Source organism: Natator depressus, chromosome 27 (assembly GCF_965152275.1).
Source record: "Natator depressus isolate rNatDep1 chromosome 27, rNatDep2.hap1, whole genome shotgun sequence".
Taxonomy (NCBI): domain Eukaryota; kingdom Metazoa; phylum Chordata; order Testudines; family Cheloniidae; genus Natator; species Natator depressus.
The window spans coordinates 13,920,544-13,945,668 of NC_134260.1; the positions used below are offsets into that span (position 1 = coordinate 13,920,544).

Here is a 25,125-nt window from a genome sequence, read left to right on the forward strand (position 1 = left end):
ATTATTCCGATTAGTCACAGGATGATTACTGAGTTAATTAGGTTTTATTATGTATGCAGATTAATATTATTCTTACATTTTTAGATACATGAGTTTGAAAGACATATTGTTGAACGCTAATATGCAATAGTGGTGGGAACCATAAATTCACTTTTTAGTTACAGTGAAAACATGCCAAAGAGTATTTGTCAGTTTTTATATTTGTCAGTATTTGCTGTTTTCATAATTAGAATGGACATTTCATTTTTCTGTTTTATTTGGATATGCTCACTATAATTCCCTGCTCCACCGCCACAGAAATCAGTGAATGAAATACATAGCCTGTGTGAATGTGTATTTCTACTCATTCCATTACAAACATATTGTGAGCTTTTCTATGTTTGTTATTTCCTGAGGCATTGCAAAATCTATTCCCTTCAAAAGTGCTATATTGGGAATGTTGGTGACATCATTTTTGCATGTGATTTCAGGAATGATTTCATTACTTGGCTATGGGTATCTTTGGTATAGCCAAAGCCTGCTGCAAGGAACTGCTAGATAGGAGGACGAACAGTTGTAGGTAATGGTTTCTATATGGCATCTGCTGACTGACTCATATTTCTAGATTACACACTAGACATTTATGGTTTTTCGATATTAAACCTACAAGATTTGGATTATTTGGAAGATTTGTAACACCATTGTCAGTGCTCTTAAGGGGCATTCATGAATGACTTTTTGCAGATTTTCTGAACTTTTAACTCCCACATCCTCCTATTTTCTACAATAGGCCAGCTCTTCCCCTTGCTCCAATAGTCCTAGGCAGTCCAACCTGCTTTTCTCCCCCTTTGAAATAAGCCAGGCAGTCTCTTCATTTTCCTGCTTTACAATTTGTCTTTGTGTGATTTACCACACTGGGCATTCAATGAGAACATGTTATGCAAGAAATTGCAGATCTGTCTGCAACTTCAGGTTAAAAACAAAAGAACATTTGACAGCGTTTTAATTTCTTTATATCACAGACATCTACAGACTGACGTACCTCTCTTTTCTTTCCCTCCACCCTTTCCTATCCCCCTCCTGCGTCCTTGAGTGCACAATGAACTTTTATGCATAGCTCTGGTAACTATTTTCATTAATGTTTCTAATATTTTATTTATGCTTCTGTAAAGGAGGGCTGCCAGCCTGAAGGAGTACCCGCATTCTACAGAGGGGAAATGCAGAATGGCATAGCCAAATGCAGCTCTGACTTACCTGTCCTTGCATGTCAGTGATATTTTGCTCATATTGGTTGAAGTCACGTTTCTTTTCATGAAACCTCTTCTTGTGCCGCTCCAGGATACAGCTCTCCAGCTGAGCATTAGCTGCTTCCAGAGAACGTACCTTTTCCAGATAAGCAGCCAAACGGTCATTCAGGTTTTGCATAGTCTGTTTCTCATTCCCACTCAGAAAGATGCTATCCCCATGGCTCTTGCCAAAAGCTCCCCAAGATACTCCCACTCCAGAGGCCAGCCAGAGGGGCCTGGTGGAGGAAATGGAGTCCGATGTGCCAATGGCCCCTCCATGTGCACTTGAAGGTCTGTAGGAGCTTCCTAGCAGGGACAAATCACACCCTGCACTACCCCTGTGGGATCCAGAAGAGAATTGGAAACGGCCTTGACTGGAGTTCATGACCACATCTATTAGGGATCTAACACAACGTTTGACTTACTAGCACCGACTGAGCAGTTTCTCAACCTTCCCTAAGCTTTTTTTATGCCTTTCCTTGTGGGAGTTCCCTTACGTGAATGACTGTAGCAACAGGATTGTGTCATCATGAAATATGTGTTTCCTCTTGGTCAATTCTGAACTATTTATGTGTCTGCACACACTGTTGTTGTTTGGAACAACTGCATACAATGTTCAGTTATTTGTCTTCTTTTTCCCCCCTTCTTCTTCTTATTATAACAGTGAGGTGTGGCCAGCAGCAGGAGGTGTGGAGCTGGACCAGCTCTGCCTCAGTCTAATCTCTCAGTAAATATGTTGTGTGTTCCTGTCTACGGTGGGAAGAGCGTCTTGAATTACACAGAGTACTAAAGGCCCAAACAGGGTTGGATTTCCCATGTATCTTTTTAATAAACAGACTTTTTAAATGTCAGTATTTTTATAACAAGCTTTAGAATTTTAACTGCATGTTAAACACCACTTCCTATGAAGCTGTTATGAATGCTTCTAAGAACAAAAAAGGGATAGATACTCAAGTAGTATAAATGAATGAAGCTAGGCCAGTTGATATTAACTGGAGATCTGGCCCAGTGTTACTAGCTGCTTTGCTGCTACATTCCACTTGTTCTTTCATGTTGTGCGGGACCAAAGGAGAAAGACCTAATTTCCACTTAAAAGGAACTTAGTATAGCAGGTAGTGATGGGAAAATGTAAAAAGTTTGGAGTTTGAGTTTGTAGAAGAGACACCCAAAACGTCAGATGCTTCTCTGAACCTACTCAAAAATTTTCCTGGAAATCTTGTCAGAATGGGCTCCTAAGACATTCCAGTTATTTCCCAAAGTCTGGATAGGCTAGAAATAGTGTGATAACAGTTTTCCCGTAATATCAGCTCGTCCACTGTTAGTCCTGAGCTGAACCCAGAATTGCAAAGGCAGCATGAAAATACAAAATAGTGGGGTTTGGGAGTGGCATTGAAGGGAAGATGACTGATCATTTGACATTCAAAGGGGTTTGCTTTAGTTTGGATCCATTTCTAGAAATGGGCAAATGTTCCAGGGGCAGAAGATCTTACTTTTTCCAAACTGGTACATTGGTCAGGACTGGAAATACATTTTTCTTATTGAATTTGTATGGTAAGCAGCAGTAACATGCTTACAGAATATATACTAGCTCCAGTTTCAGTAGAAATGGCTTCATAAATACTGTAGGATTAAAAAATAAATTCCCCTTGTAACATTTTGGAAGCATACTGTTTGTTTTGGATGCATGTCACTAATTATTTGTGTGATTTGGAGTGATATTAAGTTCTATGTGGAATTGGTTTTGAGCCAGTAATTAACTTAGTTAAAACATTTTTGGGATGTTTGCTTTTCCTACTCTGAGATAGCGCGTATCTCTCTCTTTCCTCTACCCGTGATGTGTTGAGAGAGAATAATAAATTATATAAAATTAATTAATAAATTTTATATTATTTTTATAAATTAAAAAAATTTATTTACCCACCATCCCTCTTAGCACGAAGCATTCTGTTCCCACAAACACCCAAAGATTCAAGAATGCTGAATGCTTTCTGATAAATTATGCTCTTTCAATATATCCAAACATTTCAAAGAAAATTTTTACAATTATTGCAAGTGTTTCCTAGTTATTACTATTTTAAAATAAATCGTATATCGGGTTCATTTGTTCCCAAATTACTCTAAATGTTCCCGTTTACTACACATTAGTTTTGATGCCTTGCACCGAGAAATATATAAAACAACCAACTATTAAACTTCAACCAGGACACACAACTGACCCATTTGTTAGTACAGTTTAGATAATATATTAAATTGGATAGCCAGGAAATAGAGAAATCCATCTTTTTAAAAGCTACCCAGTTCTACTCTAGACCAGGGACCATATGGTGGCTGCTCTGATGCATGATTTATTTTAGCTGAAAGATAATCTTTATCTTGTCTACAGAATGGGGTGTGAACAATACACTGGCAATTTCTGCTGCTTTTATTTCAACATTTATGAATAAGGTGGCATCATGGTATGGTAGACTCAACAAAACATGGGAAGACGGAAACTCTTGTCTTCTCTTTTAATCTCTGCCACTGGCTTACTGCCTGATATTGGGCAAATCACATTCCTTCTTTTTGTGTCAGCTTCTGCATCTATAGAATAATACTTGCTTATCTCAGGTGGGTAATTTGAGAATGTAGTTTGTATTGTTTGTACACTGCTTTATGTGTATGTGTTTGTGTGTATGTGTGTATGGGGAAATTCTGTTGCCTGCATTACACAGGAGGTCAGACTAGATGATCACAGTGGTCCCTTCTGGCCTTGGAATCTCCGAATGCATGAGACCAGCTCCTCTTTGGGCAGCTTCTTTTGAATAGTAATGCCTGAGAAAATAATTGCCACTGAGCTGTGTTTTAACAGATTCCTGTGTTATTTTGCTTTTACTTTGGCATTATCCCATACATCAAAGCTACCACAGAAGTTTGTTTTTTTCCTTAAAACTGCAGACAAACTCATTGATGAAACCAAAACAACAACACTGGCCAAGATTTTCAGAAGAAACCAGTGGTTTTGATTGCCTCAGTTTTTGAGTGCCCTATTTTAAGGGGTCTGATTTTCAGACTGTGGATGCTCAGCACTTTCTGAATGTCAAGCCCCTCTGAGGTGTCACAAGTTGAACACTCAAAATTTGAGTTGCCCCAAATCACAATTTACTTTTGAAACCTCGGCCAGTTGATTTCTGAATGATCTTATGGTGAGTTCTTTCACAACAACAAGCTTTTCTAGTTTTGCATTAATGGAAAGAAACTATGAACATGCATCACGTTCCTCTGACATACCAAAGCATTTGGTCATCTGTATTTATGCATCTGCTGCAAGAAGAGTGTCTATTATATAACTAAATGTTTTATCAGCTAGCTTTTCTGTCTTTTCACAGGTGTATTGATACTAGAGAGAATAACAATGTTGTGTGGCCATAAAAATATATATAGTTGAGATCTACCTTCAAATTACTTCCTAAAGCCTTCCCCTTTATCATCTCTATGTTAATAATCACCCTCATTGTAGAACTATGAGTGAGAGAGAAGATTTAAATACAATACTCCTACTTGTCATGGTGGGCACTCTTCACTTAATTACATCTCTGCCTATCAGCACCTAGAAATGCCTCTCTTCTACTTCATTCTCAGCTTTGTACTTCACACATTTATCCTTAAGAAACTATCATTACATCATTATTTTGGATGTAATTATCAATTTATCTCCATTGATCTATCATGTCTTTACTGTTTAGACATACTCAGGAGGATTAAAATTTCATTTCAGTTTACCTAAATTTATCTTGCTTGGAAATTTCTAATCTAGCCTAAAGGAAAATAAGCCTCACTTCTCAATAGATCCTTAATAGGCTTGTGAAAAATTCTTGTGTTCTTGTTGAAAGGCTAGAATCACTTAAGGATTTTTCATTTCCCCTTATGAGACTCCTTTCTTGCCATCATTACAAGTTTAAATATGTCTTTCCTCTTTCTCTCCATGTCTCTGTACATAATTTTACTTACAGAACTTCACTGCTCTGCTTGTGCTTTTGTCAGCTTCCTCTTCTCCAGAGGGTCCCAAACTACAACTGGTTGATCACATAGTTCTGGTTCTCCTCTTTATTTTCAGCTGCTAAATCTCATTAAAATAAGCTGATAGACATTAAAAAGTCTGAAAACTCCTCCTCTACCACCATCTATTAAATGATCATATGGATTGTCAATGATTACATAGATGGTGGAAGAACTCATCTGTACCTAAGCCATGTGTTGTAAATGCAAATTGCTCCTTTGGAGCTATGATAGCCTAGCTGGGATCCCATGGGCTTTGGACACATATCTTACTTGGTATCTCCCTCACATAGTCTTCCCATTCACCTCTGAGAAAAGACAGGATGAGCTGGTTTAATCTGTCCAAATATATTTATTTCTGGTTACTTTTTTGTTCTTTATTTCAGTAGAGTGCAGTAGAAGACACACAATGTTCTCCCAGCCTTAAAGTCAGAGGTTAATACAAAGAAAGATAAAGGTATTTATAACAGAGAGCAGAGGCCCTACTTGATTTGTGGCTTTTGTTCTGGTTTCTGAGCCCTCTGTGATATTTTCCTAACATTTCTGACCCTCCTAAACACCTCCCTATTATTCTTTATCCCGTGGGTGCTAAGCAAAGACATTGTGATGGGGTGCTGTACTCACACCACGGGATGACACTGCCCTGTGGTGGTTCTAGGGATTGACTCTGCGAAGCTGACGCTCCTTCCTGCGGTTGCCCTCTGTCTCTCTTGCCCAGTCTGCAGCCCCTTTCTTGCTCCGGGAGCTGCTGCCGCCTCATCATGGCTCAGCCTGTTGGCCATTTTGCTACGTGGTTTCCATTTCCAGGGGTAGTCTTTCAAAGTCTCTTTCCATAAGTGGCATCAGGCATTCCTCACATCTGCTGCCCTGATTATGTCACTCTCGCAGTGATTCCAGCAGTCTTCATATCCACAGCCCTTAGCAATACCACTCTGTAGTGATTGGTTGGGGAACCCAGGCCCACCTTGTACTTTAGATTCCAGTTCAGGGCCCTGTAGTGAACAGTTAAGGTCTGCATCTGCACCACCTTACTGCTCTCACCCCTGGACTCCTTCCTACTGTGCTTCTCCCTTAGGAGAGGAACTGCAGGCTTCCTCGCTGCTACTTCCCCATGCTATTTCCAGCCTCCTCACTTTATAAAAGTTCTGGCTGTTCCCTCACCTTCTAATTAGCTTCATCCAGCCTAAATCTCTCCTGTTTGCATACTAACTGGTTTATTGGACCCACTTGGTCTAATGCAGCTCTTGCAGGGCCACTGTGGGAAGTACACCCCCTCACAAGGCTCTTTGAAAATGTACTCCTCATTCTCCATGGATCTGGTGCTTCTTGCAAATTAGGCTAAACAAATGTAATAACACAGAAACGAGAGCTGATGGAAAAGGCTGGCTGTACTAGGTACTCTGGTAATTCTTCCCACCAAATATTAGCTGTTAAATAGTGTAACAGATAGTTCAGCTCCCTCACTTTGTTATAAAAGCATCAGCAAGTGAAATGATGATTGATTAAAAGTGTTGATTGATCTAATCCAACCCTCCCAAGGACAATCAACATTACATGCAGTGTCTTAATCCATCAGTTCAGAGGCAATAGAGAGAGTGACATGGAGAGAAGGATCATGCTGATCTCATGAAGGCAGAGCAAAGAAAAAATGACACACAAAAAATTAACAACATTGGAGGGGAAAAAAGACAAATATGTGAGTGTAGGGCCATCAAGAAAGAAAGGTATGAAATGATGCTACTAAGAAACACAAAGTGAAACTATGGTATGCAACCTGTCGCTTAAATCAGCCTCTGTACCAGATAAATGGAGGATCGCGAAGTAATGCCAATTTTTTAAAAAGGCACCAGAGGCAATCCAGGCAATTTGAGGCTGGTGAGCCAAATTTCAGTACCAGGTAAACTGAGTGAAACTATAATAAAGAACAGATTTAGCAGACACATTGATGTACACAATATGTTGGGAAAGAGTCAACACAGCATTTGTAAAGGGAAATCATGCCTCATCAATCTATTAGAATTCTTTGAGGGTGTCAACAAGCATGTGGACAAGGGTGCACGAGTTGATACAGTTGTATTTGGTCTTTCAGAAAACTTTTGACAAGGTCCACACCAAAAACTCTTAAGCAAAGTAAGCAGTCATGGGGTAAGAGAGAAGGTCCTCTCATGGATCAGTAACTAGTTCAAAGATTGGAAACAAAGTGTAGGAATAAATGATCAGTTTTCACAATAGAAAGAGGCAAATGGGTGGGTGGGGGGGAGGGGTTGGTTCCCTAAGGATCTGTACTGAGACTTGTGCTGTTCAACATATCCATAAATAATCTGAAAAAGGGAGTGAATAGTGAGGTGACAATGTTTTCAGATAATACTAAATTAGTCATAATAGTTAACTCCAAAACTGACTGCAAAGAGTTACAAAGGGATCACAAAAAACCGGGTGATTGGGCAACAAAATGGCAGACGAAATTCAATGTTGATAAGAGCAAAGTACTGCACATTGGAAAAAATATCCCAACTATACATACCAAATGATGGTGTCTAAATTAGCTTTTACTACTTAAGAATGAGATCTTGGAATCATCGTGGATAGTTCTCTGAAAACATCTGGTCAGTCAAGAAAGCTAACAGAATTTTACAAACCATGAGGAAAGGGGTAGATAATAAGACAGAAAATATTATAATGCCCCTGTATAAATCCATGCTATGCCCACACCTTGAACACCGCATGCAGCTCTGGTCTCCCCATTTCAAAAAAGGATATATTACAACTGGAAAAGATATATTACGATACAGAGAAGGGTAACAAAAATGATTGGGGCAAGGAACAGTTTTTATAGGCGAAGGGATTAAAAAGATTGGGACTGTTCAGATTAGAAAAGAGACAACTAAGGGGGGATCTGACAGAAGTCTACAAAATCATGAACAGTGTGGAGAAAGTGAATAGGGAAGTGTTATCTACCCCTTCACATTACAGAAGAACCAAGGATTACCCAATGAAATTAATAGGCAACAGGTTTAAAACAAACATATGGAAGTACTTCTTCACAGGCACAGTCAAACTGCGGAACTTGTTGCCAGGGGTTATTGTGAAGACCAAAAGCATAACTGGGTTAAAAAAAGAATTAGATAAATTCATGCAGGATCAGTCCATCAATGGCTATTAGCCAAGATGGTCAGGTATGCAACCTCATGCTCTGGGTTTCCCTAAATCACTGACTGCCAGAAGCTGGAACTGGACCACAGGGGATGGATCACTTGATAATTGGCTTATTCTGTTCTTTCCTTCTGAAGCATCTGGCACTGGCCACTGTTGGAAGACAGGATACTGGTCTAGCTGAACCATTGGTCTGACACAATACTTTTCTTAAGAGCCTTGGTGTAAGACCTTATCAAAGGCTTTCTGAAAGTCCAAGTACACTATATCAACTGGCACTCTTTTGTCCACATGTTTGTTGGCATCCTCAGAGAATTTAAATAGATTGGTGAGGTATGATTTCCTAAATAAACCTAAATCCCTCCACCAAACACCATAATCTCATCCATGCATTGAGACCCTGCAGTTCTGCTCTTCTAAGTGACCGTGCATGTGGAACTGGAAGCATTTCAGAGAACAGTAGCATGGAGGTCCTGCACTTTAATCTCTGACCTGGCAACCTAAATTGGGCCTCAAGGACCTCTCTCCTACCTTTCCCTATGTCATTGTTATCTACATGTACCGTGACCACCGACTTCTTTCTAGCAGTATACATAAGTCTGTCTAGATATCTTGAGAGATCTGCAACTTTTGCACCCGGCAGGCAATTCACCATGCAGTTTTCCTGGTTATCACAAACCCAACTACGTATATTTCTAATAATTAAATCCTCTGTTACTGTTATCTGTTTCTTCCTGCTCATGGGGGTCCCCTCCCACAGAGAGGAATCCTCAGTGTGGATACTGTGACATCATCTGGAAGGAAGGTCTCAAATATGGGATTGTTTCCCTCAGCTCCAGCTTGACGTTCGTGGTTGTGAATCAGATGGATACTATGTATATGTCAGATTATTAATAAATATATTAATAACACAGGTAACATGGACATCTTAATACGATGGCCAAATCCTGCATTTGGATGCTCAAATAAGCACTTAATACCTATATTATTTTTATGCATTAATTCAAGTATCTGAATCCAAGATTTAGATTGTTTATTAAAGAAAGGAACACAGATTTGAAAACTGAGCTTTTTCTATGAGGCATATTAACTTCTTGTTTGCTTTGATATGGAGCCTATACAGAAAAATTGGATTAGGATAAGAATACCAACCGTGAAATCCAGGCTCCACTCAAGTCAATGGCAAAACTCTCATTGACTTTAATGGAGCCAGGATTCAATCCCAGGTGCTCAAATTCCCCCAGTAATACAATATGTTATCATATGTTGGATCACAATTACAAACTAATGGTCAATCTTTATACATGGGCTGTAAAGGACAGGGAGGAGAAAAGTGTGCACAGCAGTAAAGGGGCTGCTGGGGTGAGAAAAAAACATCTTTTGTAAACAGCTGAGCATTGACCTTCCCTCTCATTGCTTTCATAGTGTCAGTCAGGTTCCAGAGGCAACCATATGAAGCCCTCTGTAACAAGGTCATAAGTTGCCATAATACAAGTTGCAACCTTGGAACATGTGGTTCAGAGTACTTCTCTCATGGTGGGATGGGGAGGAGGTGGTAAGGTCATTTAAAGTCATCAAAATCCAAAACATAGAAATTAAAAATTCATCTTTAAGACTGTGCACAGACATCTTAATATCTTGGAAAACTGTATGATCTTAAGTACCTTATGTGCCAAAATACCCAGACACAAGAATCCTCGCTGTTTTTGTTGGTCAGTGCACAAGCTAAATGGAAATACAGACTTTGTTGCAATACCTGTGGAATGACCATCTTCCAGCTGTGGTACTTCTGGCAATGGTATCCTATGTCACTGGGTATTCTGAGTATTTTTCAAAGGTGTCAGCTGGTGAACTTGGTCAAATCATAAGTCCCAGCAAACAGTACCTGCACCTCTGCACAGTATTCTAACAGATTAAATGCAGGTAAAATAGGGTTCTTGCAATAACAAGAGAAAGGCACCAGTATGCTGATCTGCTCCACACCAGTGGTAGACCTACTGGGCTTCATTCTGATAGCTTCAGCTATACTGCCTGTGTTTGCTGGACCAATGTAAACTGTTTCCCTGTTAAAAATGTTTTTCAACAAGACATGTTTAACAGCAAGTGCATTCTCAGTGGCAGACTGTGAAGAGATACAAAAGGATCTCTCAGAACTGGGTGACTGGGCAACAAAATGGCAGATGAAATTCAGTGTTGATAAATGCAAAGTAATACACATTGGAAAACATAATCCCAATTATACCTATACAATGATGGGGTCTAAATTAGCTGTTATCACTCAAGAAAGAGATCTTGGAGTCACTGTAGATAGTTCTCTGAAAACATCCACTCAGTGTGCAGCGACACTCCAAAAAGCGAACCGAATGTTGGGAATAATTAAGAAAGGGATAGATAATAAGACAGAAAATATCCTATTGCCTCTATATAAATCCATGGTACCCACATCTTAAATACTGCGTGCAGATGTGGTCGCCCCATCTCAAAAAAGATATATTGGAATTTGAAAAGGTTCAGAAAAGGGCAACAAAGATGATTAGGGGTATGGAGTGTCTGCCATATGAGGAGAGATTAATAAGATGGGGAATTTTCACCTAACCCTAACCCTGAATACCCGGAGTGAAGGTCTTAGACCTTTTACTGACTAGATACCAGCTAAACCTGCTATCAGCCTCCTTCCTGAGGTGTGGAGCCCATTGTCTCACCTCCCTTATCTATTGCAGCTAATTGAGAAGGTAGCAAAAAAGAGTCTCCAATACCACTTGCTAGTTGTCAGCATTCACCAGATACTTGTGTCTTGCCTCCAAGTAGCTTCAGAGGTGAATAGAAATACCCTGAAATGGCTTACGTCTTTTCCATCAGAATGAACCCAGAGGATCATTATGGGAAACTGTTTAATGACCTCCAAAGCCTCCAATGCAGTGTCCCACAAGGCTCGATCCTTTTACTCACATTATTTAACATTTATAGGAAGCTGTTGGGAGAGCTGGTGAAGCAGCACAAACTCAATTTACACCTGTCTTACATCTGCTTTATATCAAACAGAAATGGCGCTGACTCCCAGCAATCTCAATGCCTACCCAGAATCTTGGAATTGTCAACCGATAGCAGAATGGGTGTGAGTACAGAAGACATAGATTTCACAGGAAAGAGACCTAGATTATGGAATTCAGCTATGCAAGAGATAGGAATGATCGGGGCTCAAAGCCTTTGGAATTTAATACAAAACTCATTTATTCTACTTAGTTTTCCCACAATAAATTCTTCTTAAACCTACACACACACAAGTGTGTATATATATATATATATATATATAATAAACTAATTAAGTTATTTATTGAGGCTTAGAAGGAAAGGAGAGATTTATTTCTATTTTAAAATACTTATGAGGTGCTAAAATGATATTGTGAATGGGACTATATAAGAACATAAATTAGACTAAATCCCAAATACAATTTCTCAGAGCGGTTGCTTCCAAATTGTTTTCCCTAATGAGCCCTCAGCCCTCTTTTACAGCTAGAAATGTTGTCTGGTGAAATATATTTGTTAATGAATTAAATTATTCTAAATTAATAACTATTACTGAGAGTCAACTCTTGGAGTGATACTCTAGTTAAGAATTTGTTAATCAGTCCTTTAAATCTGAGATCGTCACAGGAAAATCTATCTTAAATTGTCTGCATATTCCTTAAAGGAAGACAACATATTATTTTGATGCTGTTGAGAATAATAATAACAATAATAATAAATACTAGCAATTAGCATTTTTATATTTTTTAGCTACAGCTGTTTCTCCACCAGCATAAGGCCCTTGAGGGACCTTACACTAGTCACATAAGTTAAGGCTGCTTCCCTGCAGCTCAAAATTGTGCTGGGGCTAGACTGCTCAGGATCAGAGCACTGTAAACAACTCCCTGATTGCCCCCCACCCCATTGATCATACCCAAGCAGATTTAGAGTGGAGAATATGCCCCAAACAGCTTAAAGACCAGGTTTTCAAAAGTGGCTTCTAAATTTGTTTTTGTAACTTTAGAGACTTGGGGTAAGATTTTTAAAAGTGCTCAGTGTTAGCATATTTCTGAAACCATTGAGAATAATGAATTGATTTAAATGGGAGCAGAATTAGACCAATGTTGGGTGCTTTCTTAAAAAATCTACCCTGAGAGCTAGATTTTCAAAAGAGCTTAACTCCCATTTAGACACCAAAATAAGTGGCCAGGTTTTCACATTTTACAGCAGTAAAATCATTAGCATGCACACTTTCAAGTAGACTATTCAAACAGATCACTTTCAAACAGATCAGTTGTGAAGACACTACAAATACAGCCAAATTATTTGCTTCTGTAAGCAAGCACAATGACAATAATTTGGGTACTGACTAGGCCTTGGCATGGCACAGCTAAAACTAGTATTGAACTTGACACAGAACCATAATATTACACTGTTTAACTGCTCTTCCTCTCTCTCATACACACAAGCACTTACACAGTACATATAAAAATTTAGTAGCACTGTAAACAAACAGATACTCAATAGCACTGGTATTGGGACTAAAGAGCTGAGGATAAATAGGAGAGGATAAAAAGCCAGCCAATGAATTCTGATAGCTAGCAGAAAAGATAGGAGGGGCAAGGGTTACCATTAGGCAGGAAGTATTAATTAATGTAGATAATAGAATTCTCATTTTCAGACAGTAAAGCAGATGTGGACATTAATCAAAAAAAAACAAAACTCTTCAACAGATGTCTGGAAAACCCTTTATTAGTGAAATTGCTGTAGCATGCCAGGTATGACAAAGCAATTGAAGAAGAAATGTGCACGTTTGTAGTGTACATACTGTCCTCAGTGGAGTATGTTCATCCTGGTGGAATGAAGCCCTCACAATATATGCTTTGTTTTGCTTTTATATTGGGCCAGTTCTTGATTAAGAGATCGGCTCTGCAATTTGGAATTAACTATGTGTTTTTTGGCACTAGGTCCCAGGAACAGACACAGAGGAGTCTGGGTTGGGGCACTTTTCACTTACTGCCTCCTCCTCTTGTGGCTTTCTTCTGCCCTTTTCTGTCTTCTCTCCTCCTATGATATTCCGTCACCATTCCTGTGCTAATGCTGTACTAACTATTGACCCAACTGAATGTATACTAAGTGAACAAACACTGCCTCTCAACTCTCTGCCAGTCACTTCAAATTCGTATGCGTTACAGTCACCATTTTAAAATAGCACGGTTGAATTGAAAAGACTGGTATAGAGGGAGGAATTGCACCTAATCAGCATTAAGCTAAGAGCAGAAGAGGCAAGTAGAGAAGATAGGAAGAAGAAATTCACCTGTGGGAATAGAGAGAAATGATCATCCCCCATGAAGCACCTACCTCCCAGCCAGTGCCCCCCCCACATTATTTTCCCATCAGCTGTAAAATGCTCCCAAGTACCATACCTAGAACAAGTTTCCCTCAAAAAGCATCCTCACTTCCAAGAGTGATGTCCAGTTTTCAGAATCTGGTCACCCATGATTTTTTATGACAGCCTGAACATTCTCAGGTTCCCAGAGGATGACCAGAGACGGGACCGTTCTTTCTAGAAACAGTCCAGCATTTCTTTCTCTCAGCGAGTGCAAGTCTATGTATCTGCATGTGATTGCTCATATTCAGAGATGCTACTCTCAATCAGAATGATGGGGTTGTCTTTCCTTTCTAGTATCTTGCACAGGTGCTATCTTGAGAGAGCAACTCAAACTGTCTTCTGACTTGGGGATCTGAAAACTGGTTCATCAAAAATTCTGTCCTACCCATTGTACCACTTGGGGTCCCTGTATCCACATTAGTATTATATTAATTCTAACAATCTTACATGGCCAATGTTTTTGTCTCAACATAAACAAATAAAAACATCTTTACAGACTAAACTGAAACAATGGTCTTCAAGGGATTTTGGTTTACATTAAAAAGTATTGGTAGCACCACCTACTGGTGAAAAATGTAGAACTGAAATGATTCTTCCTCAGTTGCTATTTCCAAATGCGGGGAATAGTGTGGGAAGACACTATATTTGTCCTGGATAAGGAAGTTTTCTATTCATTTGAATTCTTTACAGTTGATATGTTTGTAAATATGTTGTTTTATATATGAGACAAGGTAAGTGAGGCAATATCTTTACTGGACCAACTTCTGTTGGTGAAAGAATCAAGCTTTCAAGCTACACAGAGCTCTTCTTCAGAAGTAAAACATACTTCCTCACCCATCTTGACTCTCTAATATCCTGAGACCAACAAGGTTACCACAACACTGCAAACAACTTATTTTATATATGGTCTTTTCATTTTATATTATATTTTGGAAACATTTATTAGTTTGAAAAAGGACAATTGATGGCAATTTACAGAAGAGTTTGTTTTGTATTCAGGTCTGTGGGACCCAAGAAAACAGGTACATGGGATTTGGAGGTATAAAGGATGGCCAAAATATTTATGGAGCAGGATAAACTTGAATTAATACAGAGTCAGTTCTTTTAAGGCCAAAACTTACTCCAAAATAACTCTTATTGAAATGAATCTGAGATTCACCTAAGTAAGCCTTCAATAAGGACTGCCAGATTTGGCCAGTAGTTCTAAATCCTGCTGCATACAATTAAAATATTTTAATCAGTACTTACGTTTACTTGGTCCTGAAGCAACAGTCAGTGGTCTGCAATTCTCAGCATCATCCTTAGCTTGTAGACTATCTAAAGCTGAACTGAAATGTTCAGGACAGTGGGACAGGTACAAAAAAGTGCAGTATGCTGTTGCTTCATATTAGAAGATTGATCAAATTCTGCTATTTTATAACATGATTGGCTGTAATACAATTTCACCCTCTTACAACTGGGCTACAGATAGCTTTTTATATTTTTATTCTGTTTGTTGAAGTTTCCAGTAATATTACTAGCAGTAGATATTGCTGCCACCTTTACCCATTCTTGATGAGGCATCCTTACCAAAGAGGCAAACACAGGAACATTATATAATACACTCTCATCCAGCTTTTGCTGAGTTGCACAGGATTTAAACTCCCCTTTATAGAGGTTTCTCAGAACTAGCAAAGAGCTTTGAATTTTCTTTTTAAAATTCTTCCCAGGTCATATTCCCTTTCAAAGTACATCTTTCTTCTTTTGTGTTTATAAATCATTGCATGTGTACAAGCTGTGTTGGGCACATAACGTTTTAAATTGCTGAGGGCAATTTATCCACTTTTATAAAGAACTTCAGCATACTTAAATTAAAAATACTATTATCTAATGACAGGTTTCCGAGTAGCAGCCATGTTAGTCTGTATCCGTAGAAAGAAAAGGAGTACTTGTGGCGCCTTAGAGTCTAACAAATTTATTAGAGCATAAGCTATTAGAGCATAAAGCTTATGCTCTAATAAATTTGTTAGTCTCTAAGGTGCCACAAGTACTCCTTTTCTTTTTACTATTATCTAGTAAACAGATGGACATCGTACCAAAAGGACTGAAGGTAAAAAATCCATTACAATCTACATACCACACAGACTATGCTGACAGCTTGTGCCACACACTCTCAAAGAAACTGCGGAACCACCTGATCAACATCCTCTACAGCAAACAGGGAAAGATTAAGAATGAGCTCTCAAAACTGGATACTCTCATAAAAAACCAACCTTCCACACAAACTTACTTGTGGCTGGACTTTACAAAAACTAGACATGCCATTTACAACACACACTTTGCTTCTCTACAAAAAAAAAAGGACACTAAACTATCTAAATTACTACATACCACAAGGGGCCACAATGGTTCCCTTAACCCACCCAGCAATATTGTTAATCTATCCAACTATACTCTTAGCCCAGCAGAAGAATCTGTCCTATCTCGGCGCTTCTCCTTCTGCCCCTCCACCCCCACGAATATGATACAGTTCTGTGGTGACCTAGAATCCTATTTTCAACGTCTCCGACTCAAGGAATATTTCCAACACACCTCTGAACAACATACTAACCCACAGAGACCTTCCTACCAAGACTACGAAAAGAAGGATTCTGGGTGGACTCCTCCTGAAGGTTGAAACAACAGACTGGACTTCTACATAGAGTGCTTCCGCCGACGTCAACAGGCTAAAATTGTGGAAAAGCAGCATCACTTGCCCCATAACCTCAGCCATGCAGAACACAATGCCATCCACAGCCTCAGAAACAACTCTGACATCATAATCAAAGGGGCTGATAAAGGAGGTGCTGTCGTCATCATGAATAGGTCGGAATATGAACAAGAGGCTGCTCGGCAGCTCTCCAGCACCACTTTCTACAAGCCATTACTCTCTGATCCCACTGAGGGTTACCAAAAGCAACTACAGCATTTGCTCAAGAAACTCCCTGAAAAAGCACAAGAACAAATCCGCACAGACACACCCCTAGAACCCCGACCAGGGGTATTCTATCTGCTACCCAAGATCCATAAACCTGGAAATCCTGGATGCTCCATCATCTCAGGCATTGGCACCCTGACAGCAGGATTGTCTGACTATGTAGACTCCCTCCTCAGGTCCTACGCCACCAGCATTCCCAACTATCTTCGAGACACCACTGACTTAGAATCATAGAATCATAGAATATCAGGGTTGGAAGGGACCCCAGAAGGTCATCTAGTCCAACCCCCTGCTCGAAGCAGGACCAATTCCCAGTTAAATCATCCCAGCCAGGGCTTTGTCAAGCCTGACCTTAAAAACCTCTAAGGAAGGAGATTCTACCACCTCCCTAGGTAACGCATTCCAGTGTTTCACCACCCTCTTAGTGAAAAAGTTTTTCCTAATATCCAATCTAAACCTCCCCCATTGCAACTTGAGACCATTACTCCTCGTTCTGTCATCTGCTACCATTGAGAACAGTCTAGAGCCATCCTCTTTGGAACCCCCTTTCAGGTAGTTGAAAGCAGCTATCAAATCCCCCCTCATTCTTCTCTTCTGCAGACTAAACAATCCCAGCTCCCTCAGCCTCCTGAGGAAACTACAATCCATCGGTGATCTTCCTGAAAACACCATCCTAGCCACTATGGATGTAGAAGCCCTCTACACCAACATTCCACACAAAGATGGACTACAAGCCGTCAGGAACAGTATCCCCGATAATGTCACGGCAAACCTGGTGGGTGAACTTTGTGACTTTGTCCTCACCCATAACTATTTCACATTTGGGGACAATGTATACCTTCAAATCGGCGGCACTGCTATGGGTACCCGCATGGCCCCACAGTATGCCAACATTTTTATGGCTGACTTAGAACAACGCTTCCTCAGCTCTCGTCCCCTAATGCCCCTACTCTACTTGCGCTACATTGATGACATCTTCATCATCTGGACCCATGGAAAAGAAGCCCTTGAGGAATTCCACCATGATTTCAACAATTTCCATCCCACCATCAACCTCAGCCTGGACCAGTCTACACAAGAGATCCACTTCCTGGACACTACAGTCCTAAGAAGCGATGGTCACATAAACACCACCCTATACTGGAAACCTACTGACCGCTATGCTTACCTACATGCCTCCAGCTTTCACCCAGACCACACCACACGATCCATCGTCTACAGCCAAGCTCTACGATACAACCGCATTTGCTCCAACCCCTCAGACAAAGACAAACACCTACAAGCTCTCTATCAAGCGTTCTTACAACTACAGTACCCACCTGCTGAAGTGAAGAAACAGATGGACAGAGCCAGAAGAGTACCCAGAAGTTACCTACTACAGGACAGGCCCAACAAAAAAAATAACAGAATGCCACTAGCCATCACCTTCAGCCCCCAACTAAAACCTCTCCAGCGCATCATCAAGGATCTACAACCTATCCTGAAGGACGACCCATCACTCTCACAGATCTTGGGAGACAGGCCAGTCCTTGCTTACGGACAGCCCCCCAACCTGAAGCAAATACTCACCAGGAACCACACACCACACAACAAAACCACTAACCCAGGAACCTATCCTTGCAACAAAGCCCGTTGCCAACTGTGTCCACATATCTATTCAGGGGACACCATCATAGGGCCTAATCACATCAGCCACGCTATCAGAGGCTCATTCACCTGCACATCTACCAATGTGATATATGTCATCATGTGCCAGCAATGCCCCTCTGCCATGTACATTGGTCAGACTGGACAGTCTCTACGTAAAAGAATAAATGGACACAAATCAGACGTCAAGAATTATAACATTCAAAAACCAGTAGGAGAACACTTCAATCTCTCTGGTCACTCGATTACAGACCTAGAAGTGGCAATTCTTTGACAAAAAATCTTCAAAAACAGACTCCAACGAGAGACTGCTGAATTGGAATTAATTTGCAAACTGGATACAATTAATTTAGGCTTGAATAAAGACTGGGAGTGGATGTGTCATTACACAAAGTAAAACTATTTCCTCATGTTTATTCTCCCCACCCACCCCAGCTGTTCCTCACACGTTCTTGTCAACTGCTGGAAATGGCCCACCTTGATTATCACTACAAAATGTTCCCCCCCTCACACACACACCTCCCCCCGGCTTTCCTGCTGGTAATAGCTCACCTTACCTGATCACTCTTGTTACAGTGTGTATGGTAACACCCATTGTTTCATGTTCTCTGTGTATATAAATCTCCCCACTGTATTTTCCGCTGAATGCATCCGATGAAGTGAGCTGTAGCTCATGAAAGCTTATGCGCAGATAAATATGTTAGTCTCTAAGGTGCCACAAGTCCTCCTTTTCTTTTTGTGGATACAGACTAACACGGCTGCTACTCTGAATCCTACAAAATTATTGTTATCTTTCTGAATTAAACTATTCTGACAGAAGATGGCACTAACAGCTAAGGTTTGTTTTCTGTTTGCTGCACAAAATTAGTGATTGGTAAAAGTGAGGAGAGCTCACTGAATGCATCCGATGAAGTGAGCTGTAGCTCACGAAAGCTTATGCTTAAATAAATTGGTTAGTCTCTAAGGTGCCACAAGTCCTCTTTTTCTTTTTGCGACTACATACTAACACGGCTGCTACTCTGAAACCTGGCCAGAAATTAAACTATTTAGCTTAATCTAATCAAATGGGGATATGGTAAGGGAAAACATGGCTTCTTGGTCTCCAGTATAACTTGTCACTGATAACACTCATATCAAGTCTGCTCAATTTTCAAGTCCAAATGGGACTTTTGAGACTGACAGTTTTGTGGGTTCAGCCTAGTATATGAAAGTTAAACTGCAGCCTTTCTGCTTCATACTCACTGTGGAGTCAGAACGTGGCTAGCAGTGATGCTGATGGTTCACGAGACAGAATATACTCCATTTTACTCCATGATAGCGATACTGAGCGTTATACTGATACCCATGACTGCAGTTCTCTTCATCCAGCAGGCTGAATCTCACAATTTGGCATCCAAGAGGACCAGTTACTCACAATTTTGGTGCTCTATGCTAGATCAAAGTTCAGATAGCTTCTTCCTCTACATTGCTCAACAGGCACAGGAGCTCTGGTAGCTGGTTGCTAGAATGAGTTACTGTTTCTGCCAAGGTGCTTTGGAGAGCAGCGTTCTGAGATGAAAAAGGAACATGACTGTAAAGAATATTATTATTTACACAGGACAGGTCCCAAGCAACCAATATTGCCTGTGCTTTTTCTGAAGTTTACAGACAGATGCAGTCAGTTCTGTTCAATTCTAAATGTCTAGTTTTATAGATTAGAAAATTCCAGATGACTGTGATATACTTTGCTTCTAACTACTTTTTATGAAGTTGGCCTGCCCTGCTGCACTTAATTGGGAGGCCCTCCCTCTCAAAATGTGGCTTATTTTGAGAATGGGATAAACATCTACTAAGGACTAGGCTGAGACAGGTGAACTATCCTTACTTGTGTCCAGTGTCTGATTTAAAATCCATGCCATCAGAGATGAATGGCAAGTCCCTTATTCTTCCTATGCTACAAAGCAACTTGTCAGCTTACAGGCTGGTTGCCATTTCAGTGTAAGAGAATCTTCAGATATATAGATAAATATACAGCCACCAGTTATTTAGGTCTTCTGCTGGAGTACTATGTCAGACATGCCTGTTAATTCATTTTCAGAAATGTCAAAGATATTGTCAGTGGTCTGAGTATTACACACTATGCTGAGATGGGTCTGTAGGTCAATCTTTAGAGCAGGAACAGTGTCCTGGTTACGTGATTTTGGTCGGGCTGCACTGCATCTGTTGTCCACTGGTAATCATCTCTGTATTCAGTTCCTCCATCTGAAATCCAAATAAGGCAAAAGGAAACAGTCAGACAATGGTGGCTCCACTTTACATGACAGTTGGGCATCCTTTGGGTTTGGAATTTTGTGGTGACTTGTCTGCCACAAAATACTCACCTGGGTGCAGTACCAGTTCTAAACTCAATCCCACTTCTTCTCAGCTAAGTGTCGTACTGATATCTTATCTCCCCCTCATTCAGATTTCATGAGGGGGTTGCATCCACTTCCATCCTGGTTCTGTCACTGACCTGACAGCAAAGTGGATTAGCTTCCAGGACAGCTGGAAAAGTAAGAGAGTGAGTGTCCAAGCCTCACAGAGTCTCTTCTGTGTTCTCACATTTCTATCAGAAATGAACCTTACATTCAGCTCTATTCAGTTCATTATGAATAAAAAACAAATAGCCAATATCTCATCTGTTTAGAGCATTCCACAAATTCCATTTTCTAGTGCTTAAACTGGATGAGGCAGCCATCTTTATCTCCCACCAGGAATTCATATATTTAATGGCCAGGTGGGACCATTATGATCAGTTAGTCTGACCTGTGTAACACAGGCCGTAGAATTTGAATTCATCTTTAAAAAAAAACCCAGATCTATAAAAGACATGTTTCAGAGACTCTTAAAAATGCAACCAGTTAGGTTTTCTAACCCTCTTATCATTTTTATTGCTCTCCTCTGTACTCTTTCCAGTTTGTCCATATTCTTCTTAAAGTGTGGTGCCCAAAACAGTTACCGCTTTTGTTTTACATGCAACACTCTTGTTGATACACCCCAGAATAATATTAGCTTTTTGCAACTGTATCACATAGTTGGCTCATGTTCAGTTTGTGAACAACAATGACTCCCAGATCCTTTTCTTCAGTAAATCACTGAGCAAAGAGTTCAAACCTTCTGCAGTAGACTTGAGACCAAGAACAAATTTGCTTCTGATGTATGGAAATTCTATATTAATTTACCGTTTTAAATGCTTGTACATCTTTATGATCTTCAAAATTATAAACCCCATCCTATGAGTCAAAGCAACTTCATTTAGTGTTTCTTAACGTTAAAGTGTAAAATATTGTATTCCCTAGAGCATATTTTGGAAAAGGGAAAATCATGTATCTTTTGGGCCCTGTTCATCTCCCACTCCAATCCAGGGGTACAGTTTGCAAAAGCACCTAAGTGACTTTGGTTCTAAGTCCCATTTCAGAAGAGATTTAACCACTTAGGGCCATATTTTCAAAGGTATTTAGGCACCTAAAAATGCAGATAGGTGCTTAGTGAGATTTTCCAAAGCATTTAAGATGCATAAATTCCATAATAGGAGTCAGGTATCTAGGTGCTTTTCAGAATCCCACTGGGTTCCTATCTGCTCTCTTAAGCACCTAAATACCTTTAAAATCTAGCCCTAGGTGCTTTTGAAAATGTTACCCTTAATCTCATTTAAAGTAAATGGGTCTTAGGCACCTGTGTCACTTTTGAAAATGTGACTTACGTTTCTAAATTGCTTAGGCACTTTTGAAAATTTTACCCAGTAGAAGCAGGATAGGACCCTTAAATACTGAGTAAACAATTTGTTCTGCTTTGCCATGTTGAATATTTGGGCTTCTCATGCTAACGTTATTTTGTTGAGGAATCTGCTGTGGAACCATTTTGCCCACTGAAATCATTTAAACCATACATACAGTGTCAAATGACTATCAAATCCATACCAGAAGCATACTGAAAGGAATTGGTAACAATGGGAACCTAATTTGCTGTGCAAGAGAAATAAGGTTTATTAGAATATAAGCAAAAAATTTCATTGCATCAAAGAAGATATAAAAGTGCGCAGAATAAAAGACAGGAAACACAATACGAGAGAAGCCTTGAAAGGAAAACATGCTAAAGTGAAAAGATCTTCAGCAAATTCCAGTGTCCAGAAGTTCAGTTATAAGCCTTGATTAGATTCCTAAACAAAAGGTAGAGAGTATGTTTCTTTTCTCAGTTGCCAGGCCCTGTCCTTGTCTGGATGCTTTGAATCAGTATGTCTTGTGCTGGGGATATTCAAATGCGGCAAATATTAGTGGAAATCCAAGTTACTGATACACAGGGTAGACAGGCTGGAGCACACATTGGTGCACAGGGATTACAGTAGGCTGCACCTGGGTTTGGTTCAATCATTGGCAGATAGGGTCTATAGTCAGGGAGAAAAACTGGTGCACAGATTGATTCTGATGCACAGGCTGGTTTGCAGATTGTTGAGTACATGGAGTTGTACTCTCTGGGTTACAGGGGTATTTCGGCAGCCTGGTAAAACAAAATATTTTTGGATAGATTTAACATGAGGTGAATAAACTTTACAGAAGTTAATGTGAACCACGAAAAGTAAGCAACAAAGAATATATAGTAAAATATTAAATCCAGAAAAATCTCAATTTTGACATGTTAGATCTTTTTTCTTTTGTATGTGTAAAGTAAAAAATAATATAGGGAAATCAGACAATGTCATTGTGGGAAGTCTTGGAAGGCAAGGGGATTTTCCCTTGGAATAGTTCACCTCAGCATTCAGGATAAATAGTTTTCTTTTTGCTGAGCCCAGTTACAAATGGTCATTGAGCATCCCCAGCAGCACACAACTGGACCCCCCTGTTAGTGGAAGGGGCAAAGAAAGGAGGGGGAAAATATATGGGAGAATCAGAGATGGAATTATGCAACTGGGGGAGATAGAGTGTGAAACACTATGAAACAATCAGCAATTGGAGACAGCAACTTCATCAGAAGGGTATGTGGTTTAGAGAATTAAATGTCCCTTTCAGTTGATCCTTCACGCAACCATAAAACAATTTTGAGAAAGCCTGAAAGATTTCCTAATAGGTACAGAAGATAAGCACTGGAGTAGAAAGCTTCTTAATGAAGTATTATTCAAGACTTTCCACTTTTAAAATATACTTTCATGTCCTGTGAGTTTCAGGCACTGTGGATGGGTACTTACTACCAATAGGTTCATATCGATGTAGCTGGCTTAACTAGCAATCATTTGTGGTATACATAACTTGCAGTCCCCCTCCTTCCAGCAGCCTCCAGTAAGCACTGATCTCACAATCCAGCTGATACTTGGCAGGGACCTTATTTTATGCCTGTGTGAAACACCTTTGCATGCTGTTTGCACTATATAAATAAAAGAGTAATAATATTAATTAATATTAATTGATCCTCTTGTATGTGATTTAGAATTTGGACTAGCATAGGACCTTTTATGTACTAGGTACACTTAAGAAATGTTGAAAGAATGAAAGAGAAACTGGTTAGATACGTTTAAAAAGGTGAGAGGAAACCTTGAAGGGGAACGTATTTTCACACTTTTTAAAACTTTTTTTTTCAACTGGAAAAATGTGTATGTGGGTTGGAGGTGAGGGAAGGGCAGGAAGAAAGAGAAAAAGTAGTACTTCCAGTGGGGAAAAAAAGGAAAGAATTTAAAAGAGGGAGGGGGAGAGAAGTGGGAAACCCCCAAAATCAAAAGTTGAAACATTTCTTTTAAAGAACAACATTTTTTAATGTTGTTAAAATTTGATTTTGTTGTTCAAATTAAAATTTAAAATGAAATGAACATATCAGTTTTATCTTTTGAATTTCCCATAAAAATTACAATTTTTGAACAAAAACTTTTCCTTCAAAATGTTCTTGTGAGGAGAAATCCTGTTTTTCCACCATCTTTAGTGTGCAGTGGCTCTAGAGACAAATGAAACATTCAGAGTGAGCACAGCCATAGATGTTAGAACTTACTGTATTGAGGGAAAGTTATGCAAGACACCAGATTTCTCTCTTACTCTTTTTGAAAACTACCTGGTGATCATTATCTTCCACATAGACAGTCCACATCAGATGAGTATATGGGACTTCAGTTCACCCTTATCTAAAGGACTACTCCTCTAACAGAACAGTACCGTAATGTTGTACTGCATGGTCAGTATTTGTTATGAGTCCAGCCCTGGTGTGGGTCAATTGAAAAGGCAGTTGCTGAAATGCACTTTCTTCTGGGAGCAGCTATCTCTGTGCCCTTGTGTATTTCTTTGATATGTGTAAATCTTCATAATTTTATCTTGATACAGTCCCTTGGGTGCACAGAGGACCAGATGGCCACTGGCTCTTGTGTTACGGCTGAAGAATCAGAATGGAAAAGTACAAGTACATTTATATGTCTCATGGAGGGAACAGCCACATCTGCAGTCCCTGCGCTCTCTTGAAGGAGGGGATTGCTTCCTGCTAGTGTCCCTTGGATCTGATGATCTAATTCAAAAATGGCAGGGAAAAGGCAGAATCATTCCTCCTTGTCCCCAAGCTGGCCAGCAGAGCTGGTTGGTCTGGAAAGTGAGTTCATGCAGTACCCTTCTTAAGGCGTAATAGATGGTGCAGTGACACACTGCCACCCGTATTGGGCAATGCGATTCTCACGTTCTGATCTA

The 25,125-nt window shown here is 39.9% G+C and overlaps 1 protein-coding gene across 2 annotated transcripts in view; it reads right to left on the reverse strand.

Moving 5' to 3' along the window:
- LOC141978632 (keratin, type I cytoskeletal 19-like) overlaps window positions 1-25,125 on the reverse strand; it is a 53,848-nt gene that overhangs the window by 13,036 nt on the left and 15,687 nt on the right. The window contains exons 8-9 of one of the 2 annotated variants that reach the window (XM_074940887.1): window positions 3,759-3,785; window positions 1,281-1,284 (exon numbers count right to left, since the gene is read on the reverse strand). In XM_074940887.1, coding sequence (XP_074796988.1) covers window positions 1,281-1,284; window positions 3,759-3,785 — 31 coding nt within the window. Of the gene's footprint in view, window positions 1-1,233; window positions 1,651-3,758; window positions 3,786-25,125 lie in introns of those variants that run through there. The other variant, XM_074940888.1, reaches the window with a different exon arrangement.